At 47.9% G+C, this 11,568-nt stretch overlaps 1 protein-coding gene across 2 annotated transcripts; it reads left to right on the top strand.

Moving 5' to 3' along the window:
- The first annotated feature begins 1,226 nt into the window (after positions 1 to 1,226).
- On the top strand, positions 1,227 to 11,254 carry Duoxa1 (dual oxidase maturation factor 1). Of its 2 annotated transcripts, XM_021194667.1 has the most exons (10): positions 1,227 to 1,287; positions 1,512 to 1,557; positions 1,906 to 2,022; positions 6,846 to 6,906; positions 7,932 to 8,108; positions 8,419 to 8,476; positions 9,079 to 9,213; positions 9,505 to 9,718; positions 9,937 to 10,154; positions 10,806 to 11,254. In XM_021194667.1, exons 5-10 carry the CDS (start codon positions 7,962 to 7,964, stop codon positions 11,057 to 11,059), a joined length of 1,026 nt encoding a protein of 341 aa, XP_021050326.1. In that variant the 5' UTR covers positions 1,227 to 1,287; positions 1,512 to 1,557; positions 1,906 to 2,022; positions 6,846 to 6,906; positions 7,932 to 7,961; the 3' UTR covers positions 11,060 to 11,254. The 2 variants fall into 2 exon arrangements, with proteins under 2 accessions (XP_021050326.1, XP_021050327.1); XM_021194668.1 differs by lacking the exons at positions 1,227 to 1,287; positions 1,512 to 1,557; positions 1,906 to 2,022; positions 6,846 to 6,906; positions 9,079 to 9,213 and having other exon boundaries at positions 7,962 to 8,108; positions 10,806 to 11,059.
- Positions 11,255 to 11,568: the final 314 nt, after the last annotated feature.

Genomic DNA, 11,568 nt, shown 5'->3' with positions numbered 1-11,568 from the left:
TCATGCCAGGACTCCCTCTGGCAAAATGTCACTGAAGACATCCTAAAGACAACCCGAAGATTGGAGGCGGGGTGGTGAAAGTCACATGCTCAGAGAAATCCCCATCTTCAGCCTGGGCTCCTGAATGTGAGAACCCACACACAGGTGACTCACAACCCCCCAAATCTACTAAACAAGTGCAAAATCCCAGACTCTGCCCAGCCCCCAACAGGATTCCATTTATCTAGAGGTTCTTTGGAGTGTGGCCTTTGGTAACATTTAAAGAGCTGGGCTCTGGAGACATGAAGATGGTGTATTGGGTATGGTAGAGTGACTGGCCATGGTTATGTTTCCCTAGTCCAAACAGTTTGACCTCCTTCCCCTCCCAGTCAAGTCTTCAGGAGCCTGGACTCCAAATGTAGATCCATCCCTAAAACCTGTAGGCTTTCAGGCCAAACTGTGGGGACAAATTAGAAAAGAAAGTAGCCATGCTAATAACCTCTCTGTGGGTAGGTAACCCTTAACAGTTTACCCAGCCACTTGGGTGTGGTAACTTCCCAAACAATCTGGAAATGAAGGCACAACTCCAGGGCAATGAAGCCCCAGGCAGCTGCAGAGCTGGGAGAGAACACGCCTGTCTGGTTCTTGTCCACATGGCCATTTTTCCAAATCAGAGTCTTAGAATCGTGATTCTGTAGGCTCCGAGGTGGGAAGGAGAGCAAGATGAGATTCCATCCTGAAGACCCAGAGAGTAACTGTATACTGAAGAACCAACAAAGTCCCTCCTTGGCATGATGTGCTGGTGCCAAGAAACCCTCTAGGCCCAAACAAACTAGGTCATTCAACATTATCAGGACCAGATGACCCTGGTTTTTCAAAGTCGGTGTGCTGAGCTCAGGCCTTAGCAAGGTTCCTTTTAGCCTGGGGAAAGATTGGAGGTCCACGAGGCTACAATTCCTGTTCCGTTCCGAGGGAAAGGAGGCCCACCGGTACCCCTTTCCTCCGCTGTCCCTACCCCTAGAGCCCTCTTCCTTCCTCGGAGCACCCACTTTCGTGGGCCAGGAGAAATGTTCAAGGATCTGACCTTAGCTTCTGGTCGCACCAGCCTGGGACTGCGGATAGGCTCCGAGCCGTCTCCGGGTTCGCTGTAGCCCGCTCTGTTCTGGCAGCTTCTCCAGCTCTGAGTCGGGGCGGGCGGGGCTCGGGGGTGAAAAGCGGACAGCGCGTCCCAGCTCTGGGGCGGGGCACAGTAGGGCGGGATAGAAGCTAGCGCGGGGACCCGCGTGAAAGGGGACCGGAGCATGAAAGGTGAGACCATGTAGGATGCAGGGCTCCTGGGTGCTGAGGATTCAGGCACGTGGGCCGTTTGGGAGGCGGGAAGGGCAAGTCTCCCTCCCCAAGTTCCAACTCTTGGGGGCTGAGGAAGAGGGTGGAGGATAAACAGGGTGCGGGGCAGGAGAGCTGTTCCCAAATCCTCCCCACACAGTCGGGGCCAGGGTTCTAAAACAAAATCTCCCAACATTCACCTACAGATCAGACCTGGCGCCAAAGCAAGGTATCCATCTGTCCCCAAAACCTGTAAGTCTAGGTAACCAGGTTTCCTGGTGGAACCTCCCAAGTCTCACCTGGTCTTGCGAGCCTCGTTTGTGTTACAGCTGCCCGAAGTGCTGGCATGGGTAGGAATCGGGGATCTTAGTGGGGTGAATGCAGAGGGTACAGTGCTGGAGCCCTGTCCTAGCACGCCAGTCTGTCCCTCGTCCGAGGGCGGAGTGCCAAGTACGAGAAAATTGACAATGACTTGAAATGGAAGGCGGAGAAGACGCCAGGCTGGGTTTATGGGAGTCACAACCTGGTTCTCAATTGACTTAGAAGAATGGGAAATTGGAAGGGATTCTGCTTGGACCAAGTGCATGGTTTTGGTGACAGGACGTCTACGTCTGGACCCGGTTCCTGCCTTATCCCCACGACCAGGAGCGTTGTGAGTGAGTGCCCAAAGACGAGCAGCGCCAGGTGCCACACGCACAGTATCTGAAAGAGAGGAAGGTAGGGAACCATGGATCCGGTGGGTTCAGAGGTATGAGATCAGACCTTGAAATGCTGTTCCGGTACCGACCTCCAGAGGCGCACTTCTTGAGTCTACACAGACCAGTTCAGATCAAGGGGGGATTTGTGAAGGAAAAAGTTTGCCAAAACATTAAACAAGGCGAACTCCTTAAGGTTATGAAAGTCACAAGATTTGTCGATACTGAATCTCTATTTCTCTTAACTGGAGTCTGGGTAGATTGAATTGCTCAGTTCCCTATCCACCACCACCCATCACTACCTGCCCCCCCCAACCTCTCCTCCCCCAAATTCCCCGCCCCCCAGCCCCCCCCGCGCGTACACACACCTCTAACTTCCTTAGAAAGGGGGACTAGGTTAGGCGTTCCTGAAAAAGAATTCCTTTAGCCTGGCAGGGCTGTAAACTTTTAATGGGCTTTACTTCAATCAGAGAAATAAACTATCACATCCCGGTAGCCATGTATCACCTATCAGAGTGCTTGACAAATATTAGACTGTCACCTAAACTGCCTTTATAGAAAGCGAGCAGTCCTTACTTTGCATGTTCTGTAGTTGGGGGCAGGGGCAGAGGAAGGCTTTAGGAAGAAAATCTTGTCAAGCTTCGAGAGAGGTTCCAGATCCAGTCTTCTTCAAGACTGTTAACTCTATCTCTACCCACTGGTCCTATAAACACTGGAAATTCATTTTGTCTGTGATAGGTAAGGACTAGGTAACTGAATCTAAAATACTACTGAACACGGGGGAAAGTACTTAACGTCTGCCCCCCCCCCCCCAGGCCAAGTGAGAAAATAGAACCCCAAAGTGAAGGAATTGGCCCGCCTCAGTGACAAAGTGCCCAACTCATCGCAGGGGCCCCAGTGACAAACTCTAGGTGTCGTGTTACTACAAAGTGTGGATGCTCCTTTCTCGTGGTTGTGCTTTTAAGGCTGTAGGTGTGGGTTTGATTGTCCTATGACCGCTTATATTCATCAGTATAAAATGCATGTGTATCCCAGGCATGGTGGTGAGCTAAGGGACCAAGGGATAAAATTAATATTGATGTGAGATTTTGCTAGATTAGAACCAATTCTACAGTTAGACTTCACTTGTCAAGCCTGAGAGAGAAAGACAGTCCCAAGAGAAACGCAGGCTTTGTTGGCAAAGCAGAGCTCCTGCAGCTTCTTCTTTAAGTCGATCTCTTCCTGCTGAGGCCCTGTTAGCATAATAATGAAGCCAAATTAGGATCAGCCCTGAAATTCAGCTTTGCCAAGCCAGGCAGTAGAGAGTAAGGAATAGCTAAGCAGTGGAATGGAAGAGTGGAAGAGAGCAAGAGACCAAGGGACCAAGCAAGGCAAATCGGATTCAGCAACCATCACTTGCTCTAACCATCCTTAATATCTTTTGGAGAATTGCAAATAAATTAACAATGTCCGTTCTGTACTTGAGATACAGAAAAGCCTTTTGTTAGTGTTTCTTTGACGCATCATGTTAATAGAGATGAGCCATGCTCACAGAACTTTTATAACCTCTCATTAAAATAAGCACAGGAATACTAAGAATACATGATCCTGACCAAGATGCCTTAAGTTCGTTAATATCTGCTTATGCTGCAAATATCCATTGTTGGGGTTCACATATAATATGTAATAGTATATAATATGGGTTCTTCTTTCACTTTTCCACACACATTTGCGGTGTGTGTGTGTGTGTGTGTGTGTGCGCGCGCGCACGCATGCATAAACACATCCTATGGCAGGAGTATGGATGTCAGAAAACAACTGTTAGGAATCAGTTCTCTCCATCCTGCCATGTGACTTCTAAGGATCAAACTCAGATTCTCGGGCTTGGCAGTGAGCACTTTCACCCACTGAGCCACCTCACTGGGTTTGAATGAGTTCTTTTTATGAACCATCTGTGCTTTATCTAATTTATGTCTTCTTTCTTCCTCTCCTTCCCCTCTTCTTCCCTTTCTTCTCCTCTTCTTCCTGCCCCTCCTCCTTTTTCTCCTCCTCCTCCTCCTTCTTGTCTAGCCTTGAATCACCTGCAACTTACTATGTAGATCAAGCTGGCCTCCAACTCAAAAAGTCCTGCTTGTCTTTGCCTCCCAGGTGCTGGTTTTACAGAATGCATCACCATGTTCCTATCTAAACTCAGATCTAAGGCATCCTACATTGTATAGCCTTTCTTCCTATATAGACTTCCTTAGAAATATAATGGTTTCAGTTTGGGTATCATAAATAAAAATTCACTATAACAACAACAATAACAACAACAACAAAACAACAAACCCTTATGTCATGTAATAAATGTCACTAGGCCAGCGGGGCAGCTTATCCAGCGAAGGCACTTGCTGCCCATGCCTGACAACCTGGGTTCAATCAAACCTAAGAAAAGATGAGAGGAGAGAATCAATCCCACATAGATGTCCTCTCACTTCCATGTAGATGCCATGGGAAGTGCGTGTGCGTGCACACACACACACACACACACAATCACACATACACAGAATAGCTTCTTTTTAATTAAAAAAAATTATGTGTGTGAGTGTTTTCCAGGCATGTATGCCAGTGTACAAAGTGCACTGTACAAAGTACATGACTGGTTCCTGCAGAGGCCAGAAGAGAGCATTAGATCCCCTGGAACTGGAGTTACAGACAGATGCCAGCCACCATGTAGTTGTTGGGAATTGAACCCAGGTCCTCTACAAGAACAACAAATGCTCTTAATTACCCCCAAGCCATTTTTCTAGCCCCTCAAAGTAACAGACCTTCAGCTATACATTTTCAGCTAAGCTTCAGAGTGTGCTTCATGTTCAATTAATATAAACATTTAGGTTTGTGTGTTTTCATTTCTTAGAGACTCTGGCTATTAGAAGAGACTTTTTAGACAGTTCTTTGAGATTGCAAAATGTAGGTCAGGTTCATTAGATCCCTTCTTGGGCAGTTTTTAACCTTGAATCATAGCGCTCTGTTAATGTGAATAGAAGTGTAGCTTAAGTAATGAAGGGCATAGCTCCCTCTTGTGTGAAGACTCAGAAAGAGACACCTGCGGAAAGAGCTCATTTATAGTCATTAATCTGATCCAGAGTTTGATTAGAATATGCTACATGCAGATGGTACAAAGATGGGAAGATTACACCTCTACCCTCAAGGAGACTGTCTAAAACGGAGATAAATGTTCAAAGAGACAGAGTACAGTAATGATTGTGGTTATGGAGACATGCTTCAAACACAATTGGAATAATAGAGTAGGAAACCTTCCCACTGGCCTGGTAGCATTGGAGGTAACTTCATACAGAAGGTAAAATGGACTGAGGCTTGAAGTGAGAAAAGGCATTTGCCAAGGCTAGACCATTCCCAGTAGAGGACATAGCCCACACAAAGGCAAGAAGCTCAAAAAAGCATGTCAGTCATGGAGCAGGGAAGAAGGGTCATTACTCACAAAGCACTTTCTATGTGATAGGAAGAAAATAAGATTTTACCCAGGGCAGAGAAGAGAGAGAAGAAGAATTAGAAAAATTATTCTTGCACGGGGAAAGAGGAGAGAATTGGGGCTAAAGTAGGAAGAGGCAGTAGAGAAGGCAGCCAATGGATAATTTCAAGGAATACATGAGACTCATTCTGGCATCTTTGTTTAACAGGGGGTGATGAGGCTAAAAAGGAAAGAAAATAGACTAAAGGCAGAGTAGGAGCCTGCTAACTCTGAGGCATCAAAGAACATCCAAGCGGGAAGAGCCATGGGGTAGTTGGTCATTTTGAGTTTGGAGCTCAGGGAGACATCTGAGAACTATATGTAAGCCATGGGAACAGATGAGATAACCTAAGCATTATTTTGTTTGTTTTTTGAGAGTGGGTCTTTGCCTATAGCTCAGGCTAGCCTGGAACTCTCAGTCCTCTTGCTCCACCTCTTCGATGATGGGGTTACAGGGGTGCACCTGTAATGTGCACCATGCCTGGCTATCCAGGGAAACCTTGATGACACCAAAGGAAGAGAGAATCAAGATAGAATCCCGAGCAGCACAGATGTTTAGTAGATAGTAAGAAGGAGGAAGAGTGTATACGGGGTGGCCAGTGGTAGGAGACCCAGGAAAACATGGTGCTATGGAGCCAAAGAGCAAGTTTCAGGAGAGACAATGTGTTCTGCAGGGTCAAATACCACAAGTTTGAAAGATTTTTTTAAAGTGAGAATTTCCCTTCAAGTTATTTACTGAGGTGATGCTAAAGACAAGGATTATGCAAAGTTAGGTTACAATGGTCAAGGAGACAAGGTATAGATGGAAACACCAACACAGATTAGTGTCAAAAACCCTGGCTGTGAAAAGGAGAGAGCTGGACCGGACAGTGAGAGTGTAGAGATCAAGAAAGTCTCTCTCCTCTCTCTCTCTCTCTCTCTCTCTCTCTCTGCGTGTGTGTGTGTGTGTGTGTGTATGTGTATGTGTGACTTCAGTTGGAAGGAACTTAAATTTATCCTTGAGAAAACGGTGGTGCAGTGGAGAATGGAGGGCTGTGAGGACATTAGGGTTGGCTAACTGTGAGAAAGCAATGGTGGAAGAGCCCAGGAGGAACTGCGGAGCTGGAGAAAAGATGGGTATTTCTCTGGGATGGACGAGCCTAACAGTTAAGAAGAAAACTTAAGTTTCATATTAAAAATGGAGGCTGTGGCTGTACGACTTGCCCAAAAGACAGGGTTAAAAGCGAGACTGTAAGTCTCTGCCTGATGGCTCAGCACTGTCTGTCTGTCTGTTCCCAGCAGTAGTCTTTGCACTTTCCACACCCAATTTCATTTCAGAAAGACCCTGAGAAGCAATTGTTATTTCTGTTTTTCAGTAAAACTTGAAAGAAGTGAAATTCCAAAAGACGAAGCAGAATTCAAGGCTCCCGGAGCTGCGTGAGTCCAAAACTGCTGCTTTGCCTTCCCGCTTAGCAAGACTCCCCCTGCTCGGCGCGGCGGAAATCATGGGTGCCCCCCGGGTCCCCCAAGACACACCTAGAAGAGTGACAGGAACTGGGTCCGTGGGTCACTGCAACAGTGATTCTAGGGTTCTTCTTTCACCCCTGATTTTGATATCTCTAAGGTTGGGGTACATCTTACCATCAACGGTTGCGACAGTTTAATTGTCAGTACTTTCTACATGATCTGTGAGACAATAAGGTGTCTTGCAATTAATGTTGTCTAAACACTGATGAAATGGCCAGGTGTCATTTTATTACCATCCTATGTATAAAGGGACAGACAAGAGTCAAACAAGAAAAGGGACTAGGAAGAAAAGGATTATGTTGATGATCCATGGAATAGTAGACCGCCTGGTCTCACCACTGTGCCTCATGGAGGAAGCTTATTCAGGTTTTTCCGGAATCACCAGTCCCGTAGCTACGGTGCTTGGGCAGTACTGGGCTAAGGGATCAGCCCCACGTTGATGTAGTTAAACTGTACACTTAGCCGCTTTTTGGCTCTTGTTGCTTTGGAGACTGAAAAGGAAAGGCAACCTTTTCATAATCTCTACCATCTCCTTCCCTTATGGCTTTGTTTGATAGTAAATATAGTTCTTTTTTATGTTCTGTGATCTGCCTGTGCTCGAGCCTGGGGGGAAATAAAAGAGAGTTCTTTTTTCTTCAGATATTCCCAGAAGAAACGGAAAAGCCCCGAGGGTAACAACGGAGCTGAGTTAGAGGGTTGAGCGGTTGGTTAGGAAGGGAGCAAAGGATAAAGGAGACTGACTGCCAAGACCCTAAATCTGTCACAGCCAAAGGACAGGAGACACAGGGCTGAAAGACAGTGGAAAGGCAGGAAAGGTGATGAAGACAAAAGGGCTTCAGAGACGACAGACCTGGGGTGGTTTATTCTTTGATGCATCCCAGGCCCCATTGTCATGTCTGGTACAGAGGGTTCTCAGTGAATGCCTCTCCTTGCAGCATCAACACCCTCCACATACCCCAGCCAGAATGGCTGCTCTTGGACACACACTGCCCTTCTACACTGGCACCAAGCCAACCTTTCCAATGGACACTACTCTGGCTGTCATTATCACCATCTTCCTGACAGCACTGGTCACCTTCATCATTATCCTGCCTGGCATCCGTGGGAAGACGGTAAGAAACACGCCCCAGCCCTGAAGACTCCCGCCCCAGAGAGACTTTGTCTTCAAGAGTGAGGGGTACAGACTCTGTCTAGATAGAAGCAGACCCGAGGAAGGAACTCCAGCCACAACCCTGCACATCCCGAGTGCAGAGTTCCTCACTCGCCCAACCAACAGACTGAGCATGCGCTCTGTCAGACACTCTGCCGGTAACTGGCTAAATAGGCTCAGGGGTAGAACTCCCACCCCTCCCCATCATAGAAAGAGGAAGGGCAATCTTGGAAGAAGGGCTATGCTTACTAAACCCACCCACTCTGACTCAGAGACTGTTCTGGCTGCTTCGGGTGGTGACCAGCTTATTCATCGGGGCTGTGATCCTGGGTAAGTGCCAAATGCCACAGACTTGGGCAGCTGCCTCTGTCTTGTGAAGTTCTCTTTGTGGCCTGCCTCGCTTCTTTTTGTCTCTCTGTAGTAGCGACTGATTCAGGGTGTGATCCAGCCCACACACCTCTCTAACCTTGGTTTTAAGCCCCTTACTCTTCCCCTTGCCCTGAGAGGTGTGAGCCAGGGAAACTCTGCAGGATGCATCATTGAAATCTTCCTAACATCATTTATTTGGGTCATGCTGGGAGTTGCTTGTAGGGTTTCAGTGATTAGGAAAAACAGACTTTTTTTTTTTTTTTTTTTAAATTGATGTCTGTGTTTGCCTGTCATGGTGTATGTCACTACTTCCTTACCCAGTGTCGCGGCTGTCCCTAAATGGACTTGGAAAGGGGGTAAGCAAAGTGTGAACATGGAAAGTTTTAGATCCTGACCCTTCGCTTCATCCCACAATAGAGGTTGACAGACTTAGTAGGCGTCAGACATGGGCTAGTGAGTGGGTATACAATTACAACAAGTTCAGGCATGGAGGCCTTGTGGTTCTCCTTCTGACTAACCCAGTAATGCTCAGACCTTCCTGAGTTGTAACTCCCCAACCCCAGCTGCGAACTTCAGTTCTGAGTGGTCTGTGGGCCATGTCAACGCCAACACAACGTACAAAGCCTTCAGTCCCAAGTGGGTCAGTGTGGACGTGGGACTGCAGATCGGGCTCGGAGGAGTCAACATCACCCTCACAGGTGAGTTGCTTACTTGGGAAGGAGGGAGGCTCTGCTCTGTGTCTTTGAGATGTATCAATGTGTTTTGTAGGGGGGGGGGTGGCACAGAACTACAGTTTGCCCAGCACTGGAGCTGGGAGGAAGTGCGGGCTTTGAGGGAATGGCAGGAGCCGAAATTCAGAAACGCCTTCTCTGTCAGCTGCTGAATCTTGGCCTTCTGCCTGGTGTGAATGAACCCCTACCCAAGGTGAATTCCTACCCAGTGCATTCCTTGGGTTCCTCCTAAGCACAGCTTCCCTGTTTGTTCTTCAGGGACCCCAGTGCAGCAGCTGAATGAAACCATCAGCTACAATGAGGCTTTCATGTGGCGCCTGGGCGGGAGCTACGCAGAGGAGTATGCAAAGGCCCTGGAGAAGGGCCTTCCAGACCCAGTGCTATACCTGGCTGAGAAGTTCACCCCTCGAAGCCCATGTGGCCTGTACAACCAGTACCGCCTGGCAGGCCACTATGCCTCAGCCATGCTGTGGTAAGCGTAGATACAGGGTGAGATAGGCCCTACTGCCTTAAGCTCGGGGAAAATCCTGAGTGGGAGGGGCTGCCCTTAGTAACCTTAGTTCTTGGTTGGGAAGCCCACAGGCAAGATTTCTCCTTCACACATTTGGGACACCCCCTACCTGGGTCCTGCTGTTCTCTCTAGTAGGTAGTGGTGCCTGGGCCAGCCCTCATTGCATCTTGGCTCTCCAGGGTGGCATTCCTCTGCTGGCTGCTGGCCAATGTGATGTTGTCGATGCCAGTGCTGGTTTATGGTGGCCACATGCTGCTGGCCACTGGTCTTTTCCAGCTGTTGGCCCTGTTCTTCTTCTCCATGACCACGTCACTCATATCTCCCTGTCCCCTGCGCTTGGGCACTGCTGTGTTGCACACTCACCATGGGCCTGCTTTCTGGATCACGTTAGCCACAGGTGAGATCCTTCCCTAAAAATAAGGGCTCAGGATGGAGGTGAGGGACTGTCACGTCGGTGGGATGGGGGTCTGTTTCTAGAGGTCAGGATATCAGTGCCTTTTTAGAGCCTCAACCTTCTTAACTCCCTCATTTGTCAGCTTTCTCTCTCTAATGCCATCTCCTCTCCTCATTATGCTCAATTCCCTGTCACATCCACTGTCCCCTAACTCTCTTTATACAAGTCCTCCAGCTCTTCCTGTCATGTGTGCCTCCTGCATCCCCTAACCACACCCTCATGTCTCTTCCTAGAGCCCATGCATGTCTTCACCTCACACTACCCCAAATGCCCCCAAACCAACCTGTCTCACTGTTTCACTCTCCTACCGGGCTCTGTGTGCTCCCCCATGTTGTCTTGGTGTCTCCTTCCATTCTCATCTGTCCCTACTTCCAGTCTGTCTTCTCTCTCTTCCTCTCTCTCAGTTTGGAGTATGAAAATTCAGGACACTAGATCCATGTCTGCAATATAGAACCCTAGGACAGTAAGTCATCTCTATGAACTCCAGTTACTCTAAGGCAGCAGCCCTGTGCCTTAAAGTTCTTCTCGTGCTCTTAGATGATCGTGGGAGGGCTTACTAAACTAAGGCAAGGCACATGTCGCCTTCATCCACAGGACTGCTGTGTATTCTGCTTGGCCTGGTCATGGCAGTGGCCCACAGGATGCAGCCTCACAGACTGAAGGCTTTCTTCAACCAGAGTTCAGAGGACCCAGTGCTGGAGTGGGGGTCTGAAGAAGGGGGACTCTTGAGCCCCCACTACCGGTCTATAGCTGAGAGTCCTGAAGCCCAGGATATTCCCATGTCCGAGGCTTCCTCTGAGACATGTTTTAAGGAGGAACACCTCAAAGAGTCCGACTGCTCCCTGTAACACTCTTCTGGTAGACACCGAGTTTCCATATTGGCTCCAGACATTATTGGAGCCCCCAAAAAACCAGCAGAACTGCCCAGGAAGTGGCTTTCAGTTGTATCATGTTCACTTGTCATATGTATCCAACTTGTTGATGTAACAGAATAATAGACACGTCCTACTAATGCAAATAAAAATAAATAAATGAACAAAAGTCCCAAGGCTCTGAAGGGATGTCAGACATGCCCAGAAACCATTGTCATGGTGACAGCACAGGGGTGGCTATTTCTGCACAGCATCAATCTTCTTGAAAGCTTTGCCTCTTCAAAGTGCCAACCTTCCACTCATAACAAATACACTGGGCATCCTTAGCATCCATCTCTTGCCTTTGAGGGGTCTGGGTCCCTTCCTTTCTTTTTCCAGTTTTCACAGCTTGTGTGACCTCTTGGTCCACATTAGCTAGAGAACAAACATCACATTCCAGTTTATTTGTTTATTTATTTATTTATTTATTTATTTATTATATGTAA

Source organism: Mus pahari, chromosome 3, assembly GCF_900095145.1.
Source record: "Mus pahari chromosome 3, PAHARI_EIJ_v1.1, whole genome shotgun sequence".
Taxonomy (NCBI): domain Eukaryota; kingdom Metazoa; phylum Chordata; class Mammalia; order Rodentia; family Muridae; genus Mus; species Mus pahari.
The sequence above is the reverse complement of the archived record's forward strand: the minus strand, read 5'-3'. Positions and strand labels throughout refer to the sequence as shown.